Raw genomic sequence first — 26,951 nt, forward strand, 5'->3', positions numbered from 1 at the left:
AATTTTTTTTGGTAAGTAATATACCTATATTTATTTAAATAATATATTTATACTTATATATTTATATTTATATTTTTCATAGGTACATTATTGGATATGTAATTTACAGATTTTTTTTTTTGTTTGCAATTTTAGGGGGCGATATGTGAGAGGGAATGACAACCAAAAGAAATGGGGTGATTGATAGGCTATTAATAGGGAGTATTAATTACAATTATGGTAGTTAATGAAATGCTTGAAATAAATTATAAATAAAATATGAAGTCTGATGGCAACGATGTAAAAACATAGGAATACTACGACCTATTATATCCTATTGGTCATTTAAATTTGAAATTGGGTTTTACACATAGATTTATAGAGTGATGGGTATATGTCTAAGAAATAGAAAATATAGGGATCTATATTGGACAAGCCCTTTTTTTTAATATAAAACACCAAATTCAGTGATAAAACTAAACTAAAAATAAAAAGAATAAAATTTAAACAATCTGAATGAGATGAGATTAGCAGGGGATTTGAGAAGTGAACCTCCATCACATGAATTGGGGCTTTGACCAACTCCACGACCACCGTCACGCACAAACAGCACGGGCATACGCAAGTCAACAACAATCCAACGATCCAGATAACGATGCCGACGATTGAGAGGACGAGGGAGAGGAGAGCAAAAGGAAGGCCGAGCAGAAAGCCTAGAGGCCTGCAATCACCTTCTGAAGAACACATTTTCTCTCACTTTCTTTCTTCTTCTTTTTTTCTGGGATTTTGGTTCTTCAGCAGCAACTGCTTGAGAGAGAAGAGAATGGAGAGAGACTTGTTTAGTAATGGGAGACGGCACACGCTGTGTGTTGTATTGTTGGAAGTTTCTTGTGTTTTTCTGGAAATAGTTTTAGTTACTTGGACTAGGGATACCAGTCCATGACTTTGACTCTTTTATGACAATTTCATTGTCTGGGATAAATATTATTCATCACTTGAGATTCAGAGAAAAATATTCTTGACCATTTGAGATTAAGAAATAATTATTTTTTATCACCTGAGCTACAAGCTACTGTATGTAAAACTTTTTAAATGAAGCAGAACGATGTAATTAAAATACAACATTACTATTTGTCAAATTGTCATCACCAGAAGTAGAAAAGATACAATCTCTACAGGAGCAATATGCAAAAACTTTCCATATATGCACCCATCAGGGAAAAAAGCATACACAACAAGGATACAAAAACAACAAAACCAATACAAAGAAAGGCCAAGATGGGGAAGAGCAGTACCCATCTATTTATCTAACATAGTTAGGCACTCTCTAACGAGCAAACTGGACAAAGCCAGAGTAAATTGCAAGAATAACTAACCATAATTCATTGAAAATAGGTTAGCTGTAATATTCTTGAAGATCTGGGTATGTGGCTACCGAAAAAGCGGTTTGAGCAGTGCAATTCTGTACTCTGTATGATAAAATGCATTCTCCTCCCGCCAGAAATACATGAAATCGCCAGCAGCAATGCCTCTCTCCTTTACAAATACTTTCCAGTGTTTTGCCTGGAAAACTGGTTTTTTGTACCTGCCTTGTCTACCAGATAAATAGAACACATAGACCTTACCCGTTTCGTCTAAGACTCTGATTGGGACATCATTCTCTGGATCTATTTCGGGCAGGAATTCAAGCATGCCCTTCATCACTGCTAGTCTTTGATTGACATCAGACGGCGTCAACTCTTTTTCAAAGCGATTCATCTCTCTGGGGCCTCTAGTACAAAGTTTGAGCACCAAACTAAAGCTATCGAGCTCCGTACGGACGTAGCTAGCTGCTTATGTTGAGATGAGTTGATAATATTGGTGAGATATGCATATATAGAGCACTCTTCGTTTTGTGGGAGCCGAGTCCAGGGGCGGAGTTAGAATTGTAAAATTAAGGGGGTCGAAGTAGAAAATACGAGTAGATAAAATACTTAAGTATTCAATAAGTACATGTTTAGAACTAAATATTTCTATTTTAGTCATGTCTAATTTGTTTTAGAGGGAACGGCAACTCCAAGTCTAAGAGTGGCTCCGCCACTGGCTTAGTCATTTTCTCTAAGTAAAAATTCATTACATAGCATGAAACAAGATCATATATGTACAACCATAGTCTAAAATATCGACCATATCGACGAAATATCGAGGATATTATCGTTTTTTCGAATCACGGATATTTCGGAACGTATCCATACACATATCGTATAAATATCAATAGTATCGATGATATTATCGGAAAATATCGATGTGGATGATTTCACTCACACTTCAGCAATATTTTATCAAAATATTGAAAAAAAGGAAAGAAAAAAATCACAAAGCACACACGCAAAGGTATTTGAACTCCTGCCATTTCACTCCTCCAACGTCTTAACCACCATGTTGCTTATGTTTTTGTAATAATACGGAAAGGGGAACTCTATGTGGTACTAAGTCACTCATGTATCTTACCATACAATGTATAAAGTGTAAAATATTTAGTAAATCATTATATATAAATGATTATGGTGTGTTTAATATTCTTTCATCTTACTACATTTTTTATACACTCACAGCATTTGTCAGCTCGCTATATAATCAACTTAAATCAGTTAAACTAAATATCCATTTCCTTCAAATTTTTTGTGATAAACTAATAGATAATTGACTAAATAAACATCCTCCAAAGTTTCAATAAAAATTTCCAAGTTTTTCTTACAATTTCCGTGGTTTTTATTCAATTTTTATCGATATCGATAATATCCCGATATTTCCATTGAAATTTCGTTGTTTTTAGACTACCGATATTTTTGATACCATCGATATTTTAGACCCTATGTACAACAAATAGTCCAAATGATTTTGCATAGGTAGGGCCCAACAGCCCTAATTAGGAAGCATAAGTCCGTAATCGTAAATCAAATATGTGATGTAAGCAAAACGAACTTACATTTATATTTATTCAAAAAGAACTAGAGATCGATTCGGTAAAGTAGCTATTTATATTACAGAAGGCCTAATTAGGGTTAAGGAGCTCCCAAAAGTAATTTTGCAACTTGCGGCAGGACCCTAATTAATTCCGAGAGGTGATGGAGAGAACTTCAATCTAAGCATGGTCCAAAAGAGGTGATGTGGAACTTCAATATGAAAACAAAAGTACATTACAAACTAGATAGGGATCTTAATGCCATACATATCAAAATAAATTCTAATAACCACATCGATAGGAAAGTTACTGAATCATGTACAAGAGTTACTTGCTAAATAATCAACTAGCATATTAGCCTTTCCGTAAATATAAGCAATTGTTACTTGAGAGAAAACTTGTCCAACAAGTGCCAAATAGTTGTTCACCTATTTTGGTTTGTCTCTTATGATGGTAGGGTAAAGTTCCTCATTGCCTTGAAAACCATTAACTAGTCAACAAGTCAACTTTCTTTAGTGTGCGAGCGTGCCACTGCTAGCAATGAAAAATTCTAGCAGACCTTTTGAAATAGATAACTTGCGCCCCAAGTCATTGATTTATAAACAAACGATTGTGAATTTGGGTAAGGAATATCTCCCAAGTAAGTTTTTTTCTTGCCTCAGACTGGTGAGGACTTCATAATTTTTCACAGTACAAAGCTGGTAGTTCTGGCCAGAATAGATGATAAGAAAGAGAACTGTTTTCAGGCAGAACTCTCTTTTACAAAGCTCAAAAGAGAAAAATTGACTCTAGAAGGACAAAAAGAAGGCTGGACTTCCATTTCTGTCTGGGTAGATGCTTCTGATCCGGGCTGGATTGGATATGCCTGGGCTGGACTGGACTGTCGGCAACTTCAATTGCTAAGTTTCAGTTGTAAATCAATACCAAAGCTTGAGTTTGGCAAAGCTTTAATCTACTTCAAGCCTTGGAAGGCTTTTTGAAAGGGCAGAACTGCGGCCTCTTCAGTATAGAAAGGGCAGAAGTGGCTGGACTTGAGGATTACTGAGCTGGAACTGCGCTGTGGTACTTGTTCTGCTTAGTCAATGCTCTCCATAAATTCGTTGAGGTTTTCGTATTTGTAAAAACCCAGACTCTGCTTGCTTTGGCTTTTGTTGGACCAAATTTGTAACGAGAGAAATCTCGTTTTGAATGAATTTTCCTAAGTCTGAAACTGGAGGTTTCAATCTGTAACTGGCTTCTTTCTTGTGGCTTAAAGAGCTTTCGGTTGCTTCAGTTTGTTTGAAGGTTCTTTGAGATCAAGTGATCATTTTGAGTCTTTTGTCTTTTGATTGATTTTTTGGTTGTTTGATTGATTGTCCTTTGCCCTGTTCACCTCCTCCTATATTTATATAAAAAGAAAAATGTTGGAGTGGGATTTTTTAATGGGCGGCAAAACAAGATCTTTTCATTTTTTAAGTAAAAAGAAAAGGGAAATTATCTTTCCTGGTAAGTAAAAAACCGCCGGCAGTTAAAGCCATCACTTCTCTGTTATCACTTCTCTCTTTTTAGAAAAAACTGATCCCTCTTTTTAAGGTTGCTATGATGGTTAGTTGATCTTCCAGATGAACAACTCTCGGTACTCTACTTATCTTTTTTTAGAAAATGTAGTTTGCCTATACCTTGGAAATGTTGCCTGCCGAATTTTTCTGTATATAAAAAAGGATTTTGATCCTACTTTATCTGTAAAAGACTGAAGAAATCTTTCTGCAAAAATGTCTTCATTAACTCCCTGTTGCATCTCTATGTGACTTCAGTTGAAATTGTTGACTCTTCAAGGTCAAGTAGTCACGTGGGTTCCTTTTGAGAAAAATCTGTTGCCTTGTTCCTGGGTTTTTGAAGGAAATGGTAAAGTTGTTTATAGGGATTGGGCCCAATTTTGTCTTGTAACTGCCATTTATTTTGGCATTTTTACAACTCACCCTTTTTTTAAAAACGTGGGCTTCTGATGTGGATTGGGTTCGATATTTTTTGGAGCCCAATCCTTTGCTTCTCCATTATTGTGGGCCTTTCCTTGTGAAAATGGGCTAACACCTCTTGTTTTCTTTTTTGGCCCAAACAACAGTATATTAGTGATCTTTATGGTGATAGCAGAATTGTTTCTGTCATTATTGACATGCTTATAGTCATCCAACTTGAACTTCTCTTACACTGAAAATATTCAATATTTTCAGTGGCAAGGTGATTCATTGTTAAACAATTTTTTTAATAGTTTGTTATATAATATAGAAATTGTACTACTTAAGAGCACCTATAATGGACTTTCAAAATTACTTTTTTAAATAAAATTTAGAAAGGAAATGAGAAAATTTACCTCCACCATGCTCCTCCCTATTTAACTCCTAATAAGGAAGATCTCTATATCTGAGGAGAGAGAAAGGAGAGAAAGGACTCCTAAAATTTAACTAAGAAGCATGATTGTTGCCCAAACAAACAACCCCCCAAGCGGTTATGACAAAAAAAAAAAAAAAAAAACAACAACCCCCCATGCGTCGCTTCTTTCACTCTCCCCTATGTCTCTTTTCTTAATTTTTTTTTTTCTGCAGTGTACTTGAACTTGAATTGGGATCCCTTTGTCTCCCCTTGTCGTATCTAAAACGCGTCCCCTTCCCATAAGATGGTACGTACTCCATAAGATTATGACAATTTAGTATTTTCATGCTTGCGAATTCATAAACAATTAATTCAACTAATAAGACAATATTACTATTATTATTATTTTTTGCCAAGTTAAGAAGGGAAGGGGTATTCTTGTACAGTATAAATGTGCCATGTATACGTACAAATCAATGATTTTTTTCACCAAACGAAACTCCATTAGCAAAACTATATAACCCTCACCACAAAAATAAAGTAGAAGGGCGAGTATAGACTTCTAGGCGGGCTAGGTGAATGGAGAGCTGCAGTTGGTACACTAGCAATTGGGCTTCAGCTTTCTTCCGCATGGAGCCCACTCGGTTGCAGGGGATTCAATTTCAACCATGAAAACCCAATGGTGGTTGAGCCCAATTCATAGCTCCTTTTGGAAATATTTCGTGGGGTGAGTTTTCAACACCTTCAACTTCAACCTCAAAATCACAAAGCTTCCTCCTATTTTGCATAATTACTCAAATTATTTTGTGTATAATTATCCAATATACTCGAAAGACTTATGCAAAGCTTTAGCGTAGCCCAATTTTTTTTGTGGGGCCCAGCTCATTTGCTTTCTAAGAGGATAAAGTATCACGCGTGAGCAAGAGTACGAAACATATATATATTAAAAATCTTTTTAAATGTTTTAAATTCATTTTGTTCCTTGAACAGCTGCCAAATACTATTTGTGAACTTTATGGAAATAGCAGAATTGAATCTGTCATTATTGTAGTCATCCAACTTGAACTTCTCTTGCACTGTCAAAAAGAAAAAAAAGACATCTTGCTTTTGATTGTTATTCTTATGTTCAAATATTCAATAGTTTTTTGTAGCACGGTGATTCATTGATAAACAATTTTTTAATAGCTTGTTATAAAATATAGGAATTGAAAGCCAATTAAAGGGGTTTGACTTTAGTCAAAGATTGGTTATTGGGCCTCTTGGGCTTTGGGGATTTACTAAAGACACCCAGACGAAGAAATGAAGGATTGAGTGATGCGTTTTGGTTCATAGATTTGAATATCGGAGGAAAGAGAGGGGAGCTAAAAATTGGAGGGACATGGAGTTTTTTGGTTCATAATATTGACTGACAGTTTGACTAATCAAAATCTAATTATACTATATATTTTGACCAAAAAGGAAAACAGAAAAAGAGACAAAATCAATCTCAACATGTACGTCCTAACATGTGGGCCAAAATTTCACGACACAAAAATTTAGCTCATCCATCTTCCCAAAAATATAAATTTAGCTCATCCCCACATTTAAATTAAAGCCCACTATATTTTCTTTTATAATTTGTTTGTTTATTACTTTTATGAGATTCTATTACTAGCCATACTCTTCTATAATTTGTTTCACATTGTTTCAATTAGGGGTGGGCACGGTACGGGATGACACGGGATGGAGGTCATCCCGGTGTCAATCCCGAATAGGAGAATCGGGACGGTATGACACGGGATGGGGGATTTTCAAAACACGTTCAAACCATACCGGCCCAAACCGGGACCGGTATGATTCGGTATCAAAACTGATACCGTTCACTTTAGCTAAAATTTGATTTTTTTTTTCTTCAGTTTTTGTAGCGGCCAAATAACTTCAGTTTTTGCAATAGCTGCCAAATCATGCAAATGGTGACTCCTGTGAACCCAGTTGAAAAAGAAAAAGAAGTCAAAAGCAGTACCGGTGTCTTCCAGTGTGCATCATAAAGGGCTTATCACTTGATGTAATTCGCAAGACAGCATACATAGAAATATCTAAATTAAAAAGAGACCATCAGCAAAAGGGGAAAAATAATTTCATACCCAGGGTTTGCTGGAGCCCACGAACCATTGGAATGTATCTAGCAGATAAAGATGGGGTGCTATGCTGGAAGACACTAGGAATTTCCAACAAACTTGTGTAAACATGAGCATGATCAGAGCCTTCAAGTTTAATACTCTGCCCTCCCTTCCACCTGTGGGTAGGGAAAGAGGTCAAAGAACAGAGAGATGGAGCAGACGGAGAGAGAAGAAAGAAAAGAAGAAGAGAGGAAGAAGGAAAAAGAATAAAGAGAGAGAGAGAGAGAGAGAGAGAGAGAGAGAGAGAGAGGAAAAAAGAATTAAAAAAGAGAGGGAGGAGAATAAAAAGGAGAAAGACGAGAAGAAAGAGAGGTTGACTAAATCTGAAATGTTGGAAATAATATTTTAATATTTAATATTTAATATTAATTAGTTACTGTACGGTACGGTATGGCACCAAGCGGGATCACAAATCTGATACCGGTGTCGTGCCAAACAGTAACGGGATGACACGGTTTCATCCCGTTTAAGCATCAACACCAAACGGTTTGGCACGAGTTTGACACGGAATGGCACGGTTTCGGGACGGTATCGGTATTCCGGTTTTGATGCCCACCCCTAGTTTCAATCAATCGTTGATATTACTATTTTCAATTAATGAACCAAAGTACGTTTTTACAATTAAGTTTTCGAAAGAGGTACCAAATTCGAATCTCCCTTCATATACTGATCACAAGAAAAAAGTATTCATAAGGTGTTAGAAATTATAGGCCTTTATATTTTCTTAGTAGCAAGTTGAATTTAGGAATTCTTTTTAAGTGATTAAGTCTTTCGAGATGTGGTGCTTTTGGGGGTGACTAATGCTTAGTAGGGCTAGGTAGAACAATATGAGTAAAATATTGACATAAGTATTTTAACAACCCTCTATAAGTATGGTAAGGAGATTATCTTCATTCTTTTACTAGAGGGGCAAGACTTGCATGATATGACATATTTTAATTAAAACATATATTATTACTAGTTAATTATACGGAACATATAATCATGTAATGAGATCTTTAAAATGAGCCTAATATCAATCATATTTTAATCAGAACATATATTATTTACTAGTTAATTTAATTATGCGGCATAATCATGTGAACATATAATCATGTAATGATCGGAAGCTTCTACGTACACACATGCATGCATGCATGCTCACGTACGAATTGGTATTGAGAGATATTACATGGACCTAATAAGCACACTGGACTGGAACATCATCACCTATATTACCTAACTCTCAGACTGGCTTTGGTTAGATTTTGTTATATTACTTTAAATAACAAGTTTTAACTTATTTCAACAAGTTTTCATTATTGTTTGAAGATGTCATAGTCTTTTTTATGAGATCATCTGTAAATACTGCTGTATCAATCATTTTATAAATAAATAAATAAAAATTAATTTTGAGAAAGTTATCGGTTTCGTAGATGCGATAAAAATACCATCTAATAAAATTTGCAAGTTTTGAAAAATTACTACTTTTCAAATTGTTTTTAATACAATAGAGAGAGAGAGAGAGAGAGAGAGAGAGAGAGAGAGAGAGGTGGATGTCGATAGTGGCTGGGATGGGGTTGTAGGGGCTGGGGTTGGGGTGGGTAGGGGGTGTTATGACTGTTGGGGTGTGGTGGTCTAGGTTTTAGTTGAGGGTATTGAGTCTATTAAGGGAAAAGCGCTGGCTTGAAATTTCATTCACAAAAAGTAATTTTCTTTGTATGATTATTTTCCTTAAACACTTTCTTTTTTTAATTTTTTAATTTGTGCTCTTTGACTAACAGAGTTGGATTGGACATGTTTAATGGATCTCAAGCTACTTACCATTCATTATTTTGGTATTATTGTTACTATTAACATCTTCATTTACTATTTTGTCTTTCTCAAGTTTACTTTTTTGTTTTCTGGTTAACAAGTGTTACTTAATTAATTTAGTCAGTGCGTGCTTTATTACATGTGAAAGAAATTTTGAATGTTCAAAGTGCATCAAACTGAAACTGAAACTGAAACTTAGTCTCATGCCTTCGCTTTTAGTGCGGATTCCATCACCAGTTGCAGGGGGATACAAAAACAAAATATTAAAAATAATAATATGAAACCCTAAACCCCATTACCCCCATCCCATCACTCGCCAGCCATCGCCACTTCTCTCTCTCACCGACCCAAACGCCCCTTCCCCGAACCACACCATCAAATCACACCCCTCTCCCTTACCCACCACCCAAAGTCCTTCCCACCTTCATTTCTTGGCACCCAAATTTGTCTAAATTCAATGTATCTGCACCCTTTCTTCTCCCATTATACAATACTACTGTAGTAACCCTAAACCTAATACATCTTCCATTCAAATATAGCCACATGTCAATTTTTGTACAGCCAGCCCTCTCCTTCGATCTCCTCCTCTGCCATCTTCTCTCTCTGTTCTCTCTCTCCTTCTAGAGCAGCGCGGGTGGCCCTATCTTAAATACCTTGAAGAAATTAATTGTAAACTTTGTTACCATTTCTCATTACTGTGGCTGCATAGTTGAGCCCAACATACAAGATTTCATAGTTAGTATCCACAGTTCATGTCGAGTACCTACATCTGGGTTAATGAATCACTTCATGCATGACAAGTACAGAAAATCATCCAGCCATCTTCATAACAACAGTAATATTATATATTTTTTATTCAACATATATAAGCCACAATGCTAGTACATTATAACAGTACTCGCATCAGGCACACACGGACAAACACCCAAGGAATAAAACTCACTAAATACACAGATGGTGATTAATTGACAGCAACACTGACATGAAGACGAAAAAGCACACTCTCTATGAAGGACCGACTAGACAAAACACAAAACAAACATGTTGCTGCTGCTAACTCATTAATTTCTAGACACCATGAAGATCTGGGTGGCCGGGAAAAAGATGTGGTTTGAACAGTGCAATTCGGTATTGTGTTTGATAAGTTGGGTTTTCCTCCTCCCAGAAGCAGACGACGTCCCCAACAGTAATGCCTCTGTCGTTGACAAAGCGTTTCCATCCTCGAGACTGGAGAACTGGCTTCAGGTATCTGCCGCGCCTACCAGCTAACTTGAACACGTAAACCCGATCTGTTTGCCTATCGAAAACGTTGATTGAGATAGCATTACCTGGATTGACAGGAGGCAGCACAGCAAGAATTTCTCTGGTCACTACAAGTCTCCCAACATCGGTGGCCGAGATCACTTTCTGCACACCGTGTGCAGGCTCCATCGATATCATCACTCCCTCTTTACAAATGAATTCAGTACCAAACTACAAAATGTTCACTTAGCTACTTATCTTCTGATGTTTCATTGATTTAGAGGAGCTCAGCTCACTCAGATGCTACTATATAAAGAGAAATCTGATATCAGGGTCACTACAGGTAGGATATGATTTTGGAGTAGCCCTCTTGAAAGATGTAATACTTGTCAAAGATGTAGGCCAGGGAACTGCCAGCGCATGGCTTTAAGTGGGGTTTCCATCTCTATCTCTGTCTCTCTCTCATGTAGGCCAGGGAACTTCCGGTGCATGGCTTTAAGTAGGGTTTCCATCTCTATCTCTGTCTCTCTCTCATGTAGACCAGGGAACTTCATGTAGGCCAGGGAAACTTTGAGTGCATGGCTTTAAGTGGGGTTTCCATCTCTATCTTTGTCTCTTGTTGAAAATAAACATGCTTTATTAATTAGATTCATGCGTTATGTATTTAGTTGATGTATAAGCATTTAGAAAGATTCTAGAAGTTGATTGGGCGCATGTGTTCAAGACTAGGAAGTAGTGGGGCTTTATTACCTTCAGTGGTTGTAATTGCCATATATGTCAAAGTCATGTAATCAGTTGGCTGTACCCAAGCAATATGAAATAAAGTAACTTCTCCCAAATATTGTTCATTGTGAGTTTTATGAGTGAGGGTCCATCACCTTCCAACAAATTGGCATGAGAGCCATAAGAAGAAGTTTAGAAGATGGCGAACAATTCGATGGCTCCATTTCAAGTTCCTCTATTGACCAAAGATAATTATCACAATTGGAGTGTTAGCATGAAGACTTTGATTGGCTGCTATGATGCTTGGGAGGTCGTAGAGAGAGGAATTGACGAACATGGAGATGAAGCAAATTTGACTAATACCCAGAGAGAAGCATTGAAGGAAACAAGGAAGAAAGACAAGAAGGCACTCACCCTCATCCATCAAGCCTTGGATGACAAGACATTTGAGAAGGTTGCATATGCATGTCCAACTAGCTAGTTATACGATTGGTGACACTTAACAAGCATGCATATTTACTTTGAGTGCTACTATTTCCACCCATCTGTCCTATTTTTCCACCCACATTATCTTCAAAATTTAAAAACAAATTTATCCATTTGTAAAATGACTTTTAAGGACTTTAGATTAAAAAAAACACATATTCTCCTTCATCCTTGTCAAACCCCAACCCCTCCCTCTCTCCCTCATCCTGACCAAACCCAAATCAAAATTCCAATAAAGCTTCAAAATTTCCAACTGGGTCCAATCCAATTCCATCAGATTTCTTCTCAGTTTCTGTACCCAAGGGCACAGGCTTTCTGTTCCATTTGCTCAGTTTGCTCTTCGTCTTCTTTCTAATTCTGGCATTTCTCTCCGTTATTGTTTTCGTTTGGTGGAGAGACGATGAACATTGAGAGCGATTTTCTTTATTTTAAAATTTTTTAATAATACTTTACAGAGGATCCCACGCGTTTTGATTGATAGGGGTTGAAGGTTTGAAGCATGCTTTGAATGAAAATCAGGAGAATTTGCTTGAATTAATAATTAAATGGTATTTTAGGAATTATGGTGGGTGTAAAAATAGGATTATGTTTTTTCAAATTTACATGGTGGGTGGGAAAATAGGACTGGATGGTGGAAATAGCAGCACTCTTTACTTTTCCCAATGGTATAACAGTGTTAAGGTAAGTTTGATTTCCTGGATGATTTTAATCCACACAAAACACAATCTCAATTCCCAATCACAAGGACAATTAATGCTTCGTTCAATTGCCCTAATTATTACCTAGAAATGTGAACCTTTGACAATACGGCCAATTTGGATACTCCTTTTGGATGGTACAACAATGCATCCAAGAATTAACTAGTTATTACTGATATTAAACGAAAGCGATTAAATTATAAAGCCCAAAAATTAGAGATTTAATTAGATCATCCCACATTTAGATTAAATTATAAAGCCCAAAAAATAGAGATTCCATGTTCTTGTATAATTTGTTTATCATTCTTTGTTCCCATCATTGATATTAGTATTACTATTTCCAATTAATGAATCAAAGTGCGTTTTTAAGATTAGTTTTTCAGAACAAGTACTAAATTCGAATCTGTTAGAAATTATAGGCCTTTATATTTTCTTTCTCAATAGTAGCAGCAAAGTTAAGAATTTCTGTAACTCCACTGATTATTTTGAATGCAAAAATCAAATAATTGTGTGTGGTGGAACAAAATATCCCCTCGAATAAATTCTTCTTTTTTATTTCCAAGGGAATGTTGTTATGTTGCCTCGAAAACCTGATCAAGAAAGTTTCTCACCTTTCTCTATGTGACTTTGAAAACCTGTCCATAACCATATTGACTTTAATGATTAAATAAGATATTTTTAATTTATAACACGCATGACAGGAAAGTGTCAAACAGTAGATGCTTTTTATATTCAATAATTCCAAATTAAGAACCTTTTTTGTTTTTGTTTTTTTGCATCCATTACGCGTAGATGCTATAGATACTTGACAAAAAAAAACAGTAGATGCTCTAGAAAGATATGTGGCATCCATTACACGTACAAAAGTCTCCTGAGAGCAAAAAAAAACAAAAACGAAAAAGAAATATTGTGCCAGACCAGAGGGTTGTCCTTTCGGTTTGGTAATGGAGCTCTTTTTATGCCCTCTTTTTATTACCATCTTTCAGCCCTTTGGAGTTTGGACGGGCTTTTTCGACCAAAACAAGGCAGGAGCTGTTATAAAATAAAAATTGTGAAAAAAGGATATTTTAACACAAACCTCTTAAATATTTTAGTAAATTGAGCTTAGACCCATAAAATTCATTTTAAATCACCTACAACTCTTACTTTATTTTTTTTATATTTAAAATACCCAATTTTTTCAAATAATACCTTATGATTATGATCCAACTAAGCAAGTTACCTTATATAACTTAAAATATGATTTATTATATTTTTCGGACTCCAAAACTACCCCTATTTATTAGTTAATGTGTTATGTGGGATGTAACTAATGACACATGTTGAATTAAGAAAGATCTCTAAAAGGTTGTAATGGATGTAGGAATTAATTTAGAAACTTATTTGAAATTAAATATTAAATTTAACATTAACGTATTAGTAATCTATAGGTGATTAACATTTTGGTTTATTTAATAAAAAAATTATGTTGTTTTCCTTTTATGAATTATACGACTAGTAATCTTTTTTATTATAGTTTTATGAATAATAGTGTACATTCTAATTATGTTGAAAAATAATTTGATAATCTATTTATTGTTTGTTTTTTGAAAAGCATTTTTTTTAAATGGACCTATTTTTTCTCTAAATAATATACCTATTTTTCTCTAAATATTACTTGTTTTATGAAAAATAATTTGATCATCTTTTTATTGTTTGTTTTATGAAAATAATTTTTTTTTAAAATGAACCTATTTTTTCTCTCCGAATAATGTACCTAGTAAACCTAGTATAATGAACCTATTTTTTGGCTAAATTTTGTATCTATTTTTTTTCTCTAAATAATGTACCTATCACTTGTTTTATGAAAAATAATTTGATAATCTATTTATTTTTTGTTTTGCGAATTTTTTTTATATGAACCTATTTTTGGTTTTATGAATTGTTTAATTATACAATAATATTATTTATATCACATTTATGCTGAAGATGCTGCATTACAGGTTGTCTATTTCCCACTCAAATTCGACGCTCAAAGAGGGTCGAGATTTGGAAGAACAGAGAAAGAAAATAAAGTTGAAGAAGGGAAGACCCAAGGTAAAGTGCCAATTTGGTAAATTTGGAGAAATAGAAAGGTGCAGCTGCCAATTGGAGGGAATGAATAAACATTGAAAACGAAGTCTGCGAAAAAGGAAGAAACAAGGATTTAAAAGATGAATAAAAGTGGAGGTCATGTGCACGCACAAAAAACTAAGAAGAATTTATACATATATATATATATATATATATATATATATATATATATATATATATTATATTTATTATCTTTCCCTAATTTTATTTTATTTTCTTTCAATCAAGTAGTTTTATAATAATGTTTTATTAATTTTATATTAGTTTTTTCTCACTCATTTGTGTCGTTTTCTTGAAGGGAGGAGTTAGGGTTTCCATTTCCACGCAGCTCACTCTCTATTGCTTTCTTAACCGCCACTAATTCTCAATACATAAAAATTTCTCTAAAGGTCTGTTGCTTTTACTTTTTAAAAATTTCTCTAAAGGTCTGCTGCTTTTACTTTTTCTTTTCCATGCACCAAAAGGTAACTTCATTTAGCAAAGGGATGACATAATTTAGCAAAACGGATGACATCATTTAGCAAAAGCATCCATCCAAGATAGTGAGTGCTACGTACTTTAGATGTCATAGTTTTTGTTGTCAAAGATGTCGAGTAGAAGGGAACATAATTCGACCGAAAAGAAGAAGGTGAACTGAACAAGTTACTCTTAACTTATTAAGGGAATCAAAATGAACTTTTAAGAGCATTTCCAATCGATATGTCAAAAGTGCCACATAGACATTTAACAGCTAGAAATAACATCTCACACACTCCAACCGATGTGTCAAAGCTGATGTGGAATGAAGGCTGAAGATTGAGATGTTATTTTTGACATCCCAAAAGCAAGATGTCAAATGAATATTTTATTATTTTTTCTTTTCTATTCTTTTTAATTAAAAATAAATCAACACTAAAATGTAATAAAATAATAATTTAATTTGACATATCAGGTGGAGTCTAAAGCTGTGTAAAATGTCAAATTGCCACATCAGCCATCAAATTTAAATTTGATGTTTGGTATTTGACATCTCCCTTGGAGATGCTCTAAGAGAGAGCAAGAAGTCAATTAAAGCAACAAAACATCTGGTAATAAGAGTTTGGGATCACTACATAATTAGCCAAAGCTACAAAGACCACTTGCTCACCCTAAACTCTAAACCCTCTCACTTCATCCCTAAAAAGGTATATGCTTTTGAGCATACGTAGTAAAATATGAAATACGTATGTGAAAATACAGATGAAAAATTCAGCCACTATATAATATTTTAATATAATTTATTTAAATTTTTTAATATATATTATTTTTATTCAATAATATGTGAAAAATATGTGTATAATACTTAAAAATTTTGTATGTATTATTGAAAATTTTGTATACAAAACACGTGCATTAAATGTGAAGAATACATACGTATATATACAATTGTTTAATTTTAAAAACATATGTTTTATCAAATCTTTCATATGAGTATGGAAAACGATAATATTTTTAAAAACTATGTATGTATATGTATAATAAGAGTATTATTAAAAAAAAAAAAATGCTAACTAGGCTTTTGAGTATTATCTGGTCATCATTGGGTTCCCTCTTGGACATTGCAAAGATATATTGGCTAATAATTCATGCATGAATTGTTTACATTCGTGCGCAATTATTTGTTTAGGCCAATAATTAATGCACGAACAAAATTTCAGTTGAAGTTGAACGATTGTTACAAGATTGTAGGAATTGACAACAGTTTTAGAAGAACGATTGTTACAAGATTGTAGGGGGACAGATTCCCTTAAACCACATGGGGGGCCCCCGCACCCCGGGAGGAGGGGGGCCGTAGATAAAGTTAGAATCAAATCTTGTTTGAATTAAATAGTGTGCCCCCACTCATCTGTTTCATTGGGATTTTTGCACTGACTCACTATTTGTTATCATATGAAGAGATGTCTTCATCGTAGAGCTTATAATGCCATCCCCTTTTTCTTCCTTTCTATTTTTATTTCCACTTATTTTTCATGTTCTTCATATCAACTGAACATAGACCTTCATTTTTTTCCCTTTTATTCCTGACCAGGGCCGGCCCTGACTTTTCGGTGGCCCTAGGCAATAAACTAAATGAGGCCCCTTCCCTTAGTATATATAAAATTGCAAAAAAAAAACAACAAATAAAATGATTTTATGTAGAGTGTAGCCATATCTCCATATAAAACAAAAAAATTCTGATTACATATTTAATATCATGAAGGAAATTAAAAATTTACAAACCAACATTCCAACAACCAATAATGGGAACATGTCAAGATACATTAAAACTAAGTGTTTGTACAAAATACTAAACCCTTTCCCTTAAGATTAGCTTCTGGCTTCAAGCTTCATCACATGAGTTTAGCAAAATCAGCTTTAAAAACAACATATGAAATGGTTGCAGCAAATTTGGATGGGTACAAAATCTTCCTGTAGCCTTCTTCCTCCCAAACAGGCAGCCAATAAGAGATCCATCCCATTACAATGTGCAAATATCTGAAGCTTTCCCTTTATCAAATAGCTGCTTGATTTCCTCTGCACCATTTACAATCAAAAAAGTAAAAACTGTAACATTAAAAGTACAATCAAACACTGAAAAATCCTTGATCTTCTAGCACTTTGAGAAACTCCACTCCGTACCTCCACCTGATTCATGTACATCTGCAATGATAAGATATATGCAAGCTTTTGTTAAGAAAAGTTTAGTAGATGTCATTGTGCAGTTTTATAGCGACTTATATAAGGAGACTTGGGAGATTATCTCCACCAGGCAGATGATGTTTTGCCTTAGAAACAAATTCAAATTAAGTGAGCTAGCTGTATGCTGTAAGTTAGCGGCTTGATATCTAGAAAAGTCAAATTAGAGTGCCAGTATGAATCTATAATTATCCTTTGCGGAGTTTCGTAGAGACAAAAAACAAGTTAGACAAGAATAAAATCTGAACAATAATCTGATTACCACTCTGTATCTCTCTGTGTTTTGTTCCTATTGGAAATTGAATTGAAACAATAGTTTGCTGGGTAGGAACAAATATAAAGAAAAAATTATAAATCTGATTACCTTTTCAGTTTCTCATGCTCCTCCCCTCTTGGTCACCATCAATCTCAAAGACAATTTGTGAGTTTTTTGGGTGAGATTGAAACTTAGGGTTATAATATGAATCTGATATGAGAAAGATGATAGAAACTGAAAATAAAGGATATGGATAATGGATTGAAGGGAGATGGGAATAACAGAGAAAAATATAATGGTGGATTATTAAGAGATCGATGGATTAAATAGAGCTCCATGGAGAAATAATTAGGAAAGGGGCTGTTGCTCTTGGCTGGCTGTGTGGCGTAGGAAACAAAGAGTTTCTGAATGGGAAGAGGAAGAGCCTTCCTCGTTCAATTACAACGCTGACTTTCTGTTTTTTTTTTTAAATTTTTTAATTTTTAGTTGGACAATAAAATATATATATATATATATATATATAGTCCCTTCAGTTGAGGGATCACTCAAATAGTGTTATTTGAGGGATGGGGCGCTCAGCCGTTGGATCTCTTTTAATGACATCTTGCGGCTGTGATTCTTTTAAATGTTTTAACCCATTTTAACACTCCTGACCCGAAAAAAAAACACGCGATGGCTGAAGAACCTAAGGCACGCACGAAGAAGAGGAAGAGCCCACCCTTCCAAGACGAAGGAAGATCTGCCATCGCAAGTTGAGCTTGCGAGGATTCTATGCCAATCAGGTAGGCGTATCCATAGCGGCGTTTATGTTTCGTTCTAAATCTGGGTTGTGATTTTCGAATTGGGGTTCTGCGATGGGTTTTTAATTTTGAAAATTTCTGGGCAAGGTTGAGATTACACCTGATTTCTTGTGGGTTTGTTGATTTCGAATGAATGACAATGGGTTGGTTCTAGGACTCGCTATTCAGAGAATGAGTTTGTAAAATTTTCATTATTGACTTATTGTTGTTGTTGTTGTTGTTATGATATCTGAATTGAGTTCTAATGGGCATGAAGAGAAAAAAAAAATACAGGGACAATTTTATATTCTGATATTAAATAGTGCATGGGCTGTATGCCTTAGAATTATTTAGGTTTTTGTTCCTTACGATGTGAAATTTGGTTTACAAAGCCAAACCTGTCAGCCTTCAACTTTAAAGTCTTAACTTTCATAATAATGGAAAGCTTTCATTAGCTATGACATCCTTCTTAAGCTTTAGGCATACATGCCTACTAGTGTGTTGAGCTGACATCCTTCCTGTGGGATTCACACTTTGATTTGTGAATTTTCATTTTTTTTCCACATTCATGTCAATTTCCTCTACTTTCTGTTGATTTCGATTGGGTTTTTATGTGTTTTTTTTAAAGGAAAAAAATGAATTGTTGTGGGTTAGTTTTAGGACTCACTAATCTGCAACAAATAGAGAATGAGTTTGTGTAAATTCATGTCATTTACTTATTGTTGTAAGCCAAGTACAGATTACTATAAAAGTGGCTTTAGTACCTTAAATAAAATGTAACTGTTTGTTATGGTAAACAGAAAGAAAAAGGTCACTTTCCTTCATTGTCTCTGAAGCATATGTTTCAATGTGTGCAAGTGAAGCCTAAGGATTTAATATTTTTGTTCTGCAATAAGCCTTGTTGCTTATCATGTTGCTTCCTCTTCAGTTTCCATGATGGTTCTTTTATTGGAACTACAAAGTGTTTAAGTTTTTATATATGTCCATTATAGTTCCAACTTCTGATATCGAATTCGATTGGATGCAAGAGATAATAGAATTCAGTTCCTTTTTTTTTTTTTTGGAGTCAGAAGATATTACAATTCTGTTCAGTTCGGTAACTTGCTTCTTTTACTTCAATAAAAGATAAATATAATAGAATCTCTTAACTGATTTGTTGATGTTCATAATACTTATTTCGCTTATGCATGACAGTGATAATAAACTTTAAATGCTTTGTCATTCATGAAGCCATTAAAATTACTATAAATTCTTTGAAGTACCTAGAGTGTATCTCTTTGTCAGATGCTTATGGTGTTTGAGTTATTAGAAAAGAAAACATGATAATTGAAGGTATTTATATGTTTCTTTTGTTTTTGTTTCCTTGCAGGCTATATGGCTAAAACGAACAAGATGATCATTTTGCACGGAAATGTTAAGTTTGGCTTTAGTAGATGGAGGCCGTGGCTCAGAGTTTCTATGAAATCATGATCATTTATGTTTTAGTGATGCTTCTTCTTTTAAGAGTGTAAATTGTATGCGCAATAGATATCTCAATGCCTTAGATTAGATTAGGTGATGTAAATCTAACGTTTGTTTGTTGTATCAAGGTAATGTCACTTGGGACCTGTAATTATCAACGTTTGATAGTTGAAAGAGGTTCATGGCAGTTTAGAGCTATTCATTTGTTAGCCTTACAACTTCAAATTTCTGCATAATTCACAGAGAAGTTTACATACAACCCCAATAGTATTACAAACATTTTAATGAAAACAACCAAATCGTGTTTGCTCCTTCGAAGCTCTTCTACAGAAATTTGCCACAACCGTACGAGCATTTCAAATCAAAACATTCTAATTCATATCTGTGAAAGAAAACACAGGGAAACTACCACACTATGAACTGAATTAAGTTTTCATTACTAAGATAAAATAAACTTGATAACATCGAGTATTCATTACAAAAGGGAAAAACAATTATGTACAGCACCCATTATAGAAAGTGAGCTCGTCATCCCTATACAGATCACCAACCCACCAAAAAAAAAAAAACCATCCTATTACAGAGAAGAAAAGAAAAGAAAAATTAGAATAGAAGATGCCATATTGCTGGCTAAAAATGGTACATATGCTGCAATGGTGTCGCCACCTCTGCTGCTTCCCTTGGTAGAGACTCGAGTGCAATCCAAGGAAGCTTCATCCTTATGAGGGCAGCAGCAACATCAGTAGGTAATTCAACAACTGATTTCACAGTTTCATTAAGCCTCATCCTTATGCAGCAGCAGCAGAAGCAGATTTCTATTATCTCAGGCACAAATTCCAGACATAATGCTAAATACCAACTGCTAACAGAAGAGATACCATATACACTTCATCTCATTCAGACGAGAGACCATATACACTTCATCTCATGTGGCATGTCTACTAACAAAATCCTTCAGCAAATTCTCAAGAGCTACATATGAAAACAAATAAATAGAAAATGTAAGCATTAACGAATAGCAAACTTTAGTAGTGATTAAACCTTGTAATGGAACCTGCTATGAAAAAAAATTCACAAATCAAAGTGTGAATCCCATAGGAAGGATGTCAACTCAACACATTAGTAGGCATTATGCCTAAAGCTATAGAAGAAGGATTTCATAGCTAATGAAAGCTTTCCATTATCATGAAAGTTAAGACTTTAAAGTTGAAGGCTGACAGGTTTAGATCTGTAAACCAAATTTCACATCTTAAGGAACAAAAAACTAAATAATTCTATGAGGCATACAGCCCATGCACTATTTAATATCAGAATATAAAATTGTCCCTGTATTTTTTTTTTCTCTTCATGCCCATTAGAACTCAATTCAGATATCATAACAACAACAACAACAACAATAAGTCAATAATGAAAATTTTACAAACTCATTCTCTGAATAGCGAGTCCTAGAACCAACCCATTGTCATTCATTCGAAATCAACAAACCCACAAGAAATCAGGTGTAATCTCAACCTTGCCCAGAAATTTTCAAAATTAAAAACCCATCGCAGAACCCCAATTCGAAAATCACAACCCAGATTTAGAACGAAACATAACGACACTATGGATACGCCTACCTGATTGGCATAGAATTCTCGCAAGCTCAACTTGCGATGGCAGCTCTTCCTTCGTCTTGGAAGGGTGGGCTCTTCCTCTTCTTCGTGCGTGCCTTAGGTTCTTCAGCCATCGCGTGTTTTTTTTTCGGGTCAGGAGTGTTAAAATGGGTTAAAACATTTAAAAGAATCACAGCCGCAAGATGTCATTAAAAGAGATCCAACGGCTAAGCGCCCCATCCCTCAAATAACACTATTTGAGGGATCCCTCAACTGAAGGGGACTATATATATATATAATATTAAAAATTTTGCGGCCCCCTTAATTGGAGGCCAATGGCCAAGGCCCTTCTTGCCTACCCCCAGGGCCGGCCCTATTCTTGACTTTGGTGCCAAGGGCGGATCTATGTATGGGCACTCTAGCCCAGTGCTAAATTTGGAGATGAAAAAAAATTAGTGTTAATTTTATAAGTGAAACCCAAGTTAATTAAAAATAGTCCACCCCTCTACTCCTCTTTAAAATTGTACCAACCTATATCCAATGGGTTCTTTAATATTAGTAAGATCTCTCTTACTTTTTGTTTTATTTTCAATTTCAATTGTTATTGTTAGCTTTTTATGATTTAAGATTTAGGGCTCTTTTTTTTATTTTTTTATTTTAACTAGTAGTAATTATTTTGATATAAGTTTAAATGTAGTAATATTATTATGATGAGAAATATAGCATTAATAAGATCTGAAGGAGATGTTTAAAATGAGCCTAATATCAGACATATTTTACAACATATACTATTTACTAGTGAATTAATATGCACACCAAAGTGAATGGATCCCGAGCTAGCAAACATAGACATCATCCAAATCTAGGATAATTTGGTCTAGTATGTTTAGGCTTCTATCTTGAGATCTGTTGGGTTCAGAAGTTACCTAATCTAGCTACCAAAGGGGTTTGAAAACTCATTCATTTCATAAATTTGATGATGCATTTTCTTAATGACAATAGTATATATTGGCTAATATTGCCACGATGCCTTTAGATAGCACATTGTGACAAAGGGCATGCTAGTAGCGTTCTGCCCCCTATAGATCCAAACCATGATATCTCACTGAAACCAGGAGCGGAGGACAACTGAGTAATAAAACTGGAGCAGTAGTGGTTGCATGTCGGGGAGGCTTCTCTCTCTCTCTCTCTCTCGGGAACATACAAACAAGGCACGTTACGTTTCCATAGGATACTAACAGCCGCTCCATAAGCGACGTTTGGCAGGCAGATTAGGTTTTTAATAAAAGGCTTTTTATCACAAATGGTCCTTGACGTTTACGAAATTATCACGAATGATCCTTAAGGTTTTTTTGTGACACTAATAGTCCTTAACGTTTGGACTTTTTATCACAAATGGTCCCTGCCGTCAAAAATTCTGTTAAGTGTATGATGTGGAAGATAAGTGGAGCCCACATGTCCAATCACATTGTGACATGTGGATTAAATAAATAAATAATTTTTTTTTTTATGAAAATCCATTAAAAAACCATTTAGCCACTCTCTATCTCTCTCTCTCTCTCTCTCTCTCTCTCTCTCTCTCTCTCTCTCTCTCTCTCTCTCTCTCTCTCTCTCTCTCTCTCTCTCTCTCTCTCTCTTACCTCCATTAAAAAAAAATAGGTAAAAAACGTACAGAAGTTTCACATAAAAAAAAGTGCGAACCTCTTTTATATGTGGAAGCAGAGAGATTCTTCCTTTTAAAGCTTATAACATATTTTGTGTGGAAACACAAGCACCACCTTCCTTCTCTCCCTCTTGCTCTTTTACCTCTCAATCTATCTCTGTAACTCTGTTTCCGATTAACAAAAGATGTCCAATAACGAAGAGCCTGTGGAGGAAACAAATGGGAATTCATTTCACATAGTGAAGCAGGATTTGAAAGATCGGTGTAAGGTATGGCCAAATTTGAATGGTTTTTTAATGGATTTTCATTAAAAAAATATTTATTTATTTATTTAATCCACATGTCACGATGTGATTGGACATGTGGGCTCCACTTATCTTCCACATCATACACTTAATAGAATTTTTGACGGCAGGGACCATTTGTGATAAAAAGTCCAAACGTTAAGGACTATTAGACCATCTCCAACCCAATGGGTGGAAACTCAAATTTTGAGTTTAGCCTCCAAAAATCTTCTCCAACCCATGTATTTGGGAGGGTGAAAATTTGAGAAAACTCAAAACTAGACTGGAATTCCAGACTGATTTCTGCCTGGACTGATAAATTTGTGGGCCCCAAATCTACTTTAATTTAATTTTTTTATTTTTGCTGGAAGCCCACGTGATGGGCAATACATGCTGGGCCCGCTGACAAGTGGGAAAAATATGATTCGCTTTTCCTTTATTAATGGCCAACGGCTACTTTTTCAAAAAATATGTTATGCTTTTCTTTTCTTTTTTTAATTCCAACAGCTATAAAAATATGTTGTACTTGTTTTTATTTTTAAGTGAAATTCTATTATGTTTTGGAATTTTAATTTTTTTGGTTAAAATGTTTAGAAAATTAAATCACGAGTATTGAAACAAAAATAATGTCAAGAAAAATTAACAAGAAAAAAAATTTAAGGGTTAATCATTCTTAAACAATTTAATAAAGTTGCGGACTCAAATTATGAGTCTGCAAGGTTGGAGGAAAAAAAATTTGAGTCCTAAAAATACATGAATAGTTGTATTTTGAAAGGTGAAAATTTGAGTTTAGCCCCAACATGGTTGGAGATGGTCTTAGTGTCACAAAAAAACCTCAAGGACCATTCATGATAATTTCGTAAACATCAAGGACCATTTGTGATAAAAAGCCTTAATAAAAAGTAAAAGGCATAGCCTGAGCATTAGTACTTCAAATTGGTCCATGAGATCCTTGAACAAAAAGAGTTTGAGTTGATAATATTGACATTAGATGCTTAGAGCATCTCCAACCGATATGTCAAAAGTGTCACATAGACATTTAACAACTAGAAATAACATCTCACACACTCCAACCGATGTGTCAAAGCTGATGTGGAATGAAGGCTGAAGATTGAGATGTTATTTTTGACATCCCAAAAGTAAGATGTCAAATGAATATTTTATTATTTTTTCTTTTCTATTCTTTTTAATTAAAAATAAATCAACACTAAAATGTAATAAAATAATAATTTAATTTGACATATTGGGTGGAGTGTAAAGCTGTGTAAGATGTCAAAGTGCCACATCAGCCATCAAATTTAAATTTGATGTTTAGTATTTGACATCTCCCTTGGAGATGCTCTTAGAGAGCCAAACCATAAGATGTTACGTACTCCATAATATTATGACAATTTAGTATTTCCATGCGAATTCATAAACAATTAATTCAACTAATAAGAATACGGCCAATGTGCTATATGAGTTTGAATATAAGATTATTGATATGCAAATTAATGTCTTCTTTTTTTTACTGAGTGAGACTCCGTTATCATTATTCACTTGAAACTTTTATATGACTAATCGGTCTACGTACAACCATCACCACAAAAATAAAGGAGAAGGGCGAGGATGAATTCCCAGGCGCACGGGGTGAGTGGAGGGCTGCAATTTGGACAGCTTTCTTCCAAATGGGGCCCACTCGATTTCAGGGGCTTCAAGTGGGCTTCAAAAACTACTTTTATGTATTTGTATCTAGATAATCAATGGGTAATGGCTGTTTTTCTAGTAGTTAAGCCCATCACCATCACTTTTATTCTCATTAAAACCTTTGAGCATCTTAATTAGAATATGTGAGAAAGTTACGTAAATGCAAGACTAGCAAGCATGTATTTTTAAATCTAAAATAGTTGTTCGCACCACTTTGCAAAACCCAAGGGAGATGTCGTATAGCAGTGTAGCTTGGAAGTCCGAGTGTCGTATCCACAGAGAGCAGTGTAAAGAAAATAACAGAGATGAAAAAGAATAATTATGATTGAGAGGTAGATTTATGCAAGATTTGATTTAGAGAAAATTTAATTGATTAAAACACTAAGGCATTGGGGTACCACTTTTAACATAAGCATGCAACTCTTAATAATTTGATCCACAAAATATTTTCCATTGTAGTTGTTCAAAATAATTAAAGTTCTTTTTAATTTCCTTTAGAAGTATTCTAAGCATAACTTGTACCATTGGCAACAAACTATCAAAAAATAATCTTCATCAAAATTCTATTAATCTTTAGTAATTCTCTTCTCTTTTAAAAGCATGAAAGTTTTTACTACACAATGGGAAAAACATGATTGAACCCATGAAATAGATTATCAAACATTCATCAATTAATTAAAAAGAAAACTACAAATTCCATTTGAACAAAAACTACAAATTCACATTAAAGCTTAAGTTTGGATCAAACTAATAAAAATTACACACTTATATTAAAAGCTTTCTCCCTAGCCTTAGCTAGGGAGTTAGTTCCCCATAATAAAATTAAACTAAAAACAGAAATTAAAACTTAGAAAGATGGAGGGAAGAGAGAAAGCTCAAGAGTTGTGGAGCTTGGTGTCATTTTACAATGCCATATCTCCTCCTATTTATAGGAAAATTGGAGCAATTCTAAATTCATCAAATCCCTCCATTCATGAATTTAATATGTATTCCACTTGCCATCAAACCAATTGCCAATTTGCTTCCATTACTTATTCCATAGTGTTGATGACTCCATTCTCCAAATTCTTCATCTTGTTCAATGCACAACCGTAACCCATCTCTTCATTGTTTCTTCTTTTGGCATGGGTGTGGCACTTCATGCATTCTTTTCAATTCTTTTCTTCTTGGTTGCTCCATCCATTGCTTCTTTTCCTTTCTTTTATGCCTTGGTGTGGCACTAATTCTTCATCATTCATTTGGTCGTTCCCAACTACAAATTGTTTAATGCCACCAAGTCTCCATTTGATAATTCTTCAACCTTAAGATAAAATAATGAAATCATCATCAATTATGTAATGGGTATGTAAGCAAGTGCAAAAGTGAAAAACAAACCTAATTAACTAAAATTGTAAGAAAATTAATTACTAACAAATATATTTAGGGATAATAAATGTGATAGTTTATGTGCTCATCAAATACCCCCAAACCTATGATTTGCTAGTCCTCGAGCAAACTAAAATTAAAAACTAAGCATAAATGAAAACTAACTATAAGCCACTTTCGTAGGGATCTCGATTGCATTTAGCGTATGCAATAAGCCTTTAAACCCCTAGGTTGCCCTAGTGGACGAGTTATAGTCTCGTGAGGGTTTTCAGGGATGATACCCACAAACATATGAAATTTTAAGTAACTCTCCTGTCAAATCATCATCAAGAATGTTAAAGCTCAAAAACTAAGATTCTCAATTCATGAACAAATTTAAAAGAGCGAACACAAATCCAAAACTTTAAGTTCTCCCAGTCTAAAGTCAAAGTCATTTATCACCATTAATAAACTTTTCATTTGCTTGCTTTGGTGTAAAGTGAACTAACACAGTTGAGAAGACAAAAATTCAATCATAATCACACCATCCTTGCTATCTTAGATTTTTTTTTTATTTTTTAATAAATATATACATGCTATTATGTGGACTGTGCAATGTTTAGCTCCCTTAAGCTTTCTAATTAACCCATGTAGCAAGTGTTAGGCCAATGACTCTCAAACACAAAGGCTTTAAGGCATTAGGTGT

The 26,951-nt window shown here is 34.5% G+C and overlaps 1 protein-coding gene, 1 long non-coding RNA gene and 1 pseudogene across 2 annotated transcripts; 1 reads left to right on the top strand and 2 right to left on the bottom strand.

The window, feature by feature from the left end:
• Window positions 1-506: 506 nt before the first annotated feature.
• On the bottom strand, window positions 507-834 carry LOC110753484 (signaling peptide TAXIMIN 1 pseudogene; annotated as a pseudogene).
• Window positions 835-11,389: 10,555 nt separating this feature from the next.
• LOC148292517 (uncharacterized) lies at window positions 11,390-11,671 on the top strand. The gene has a single exon (XM_088245847.1). The coding sequence runs from the start codon at window positions 11,390-11,392 to the stop codon at window positions 11,669-11,671; it is 282 nt and encodes a 93-aa protein (XP_088101973.1).
• Window positions 11,672-20,092: 8,421 nt separating this feature from the next.
• LOC110753482 (uncharacterized) lies at window positions 20,093-21,432 on the bottom strand. Its single transcript, XR_002526177.2, has 2 exons — window positions 21,293-21,432; window positions 20,093-20,648 (listed from the first exon to the last, which is right to left on the bottom strand). It is a non-coding gene; the product is annotated as an uncharacterized LOC110753482 (long non-coding RNA).
• Window positions 21,433-26,951: the final 5,519 nt, after the last annotated feature.

Source organism: Prunus avium, chromosome 8 (assembly GCF_965620075.1).
Source record: "Prunus avium chromosome 8, drPruAviu1.hap1.1, whole genome shotgun sequence".
NCBI classification, from domain to species: Eukaryota; Viridiplantae; Streptophyta; class Magnoliopsida; order Rosales; family Rosaceae; genus Prunus; species Prunus avium.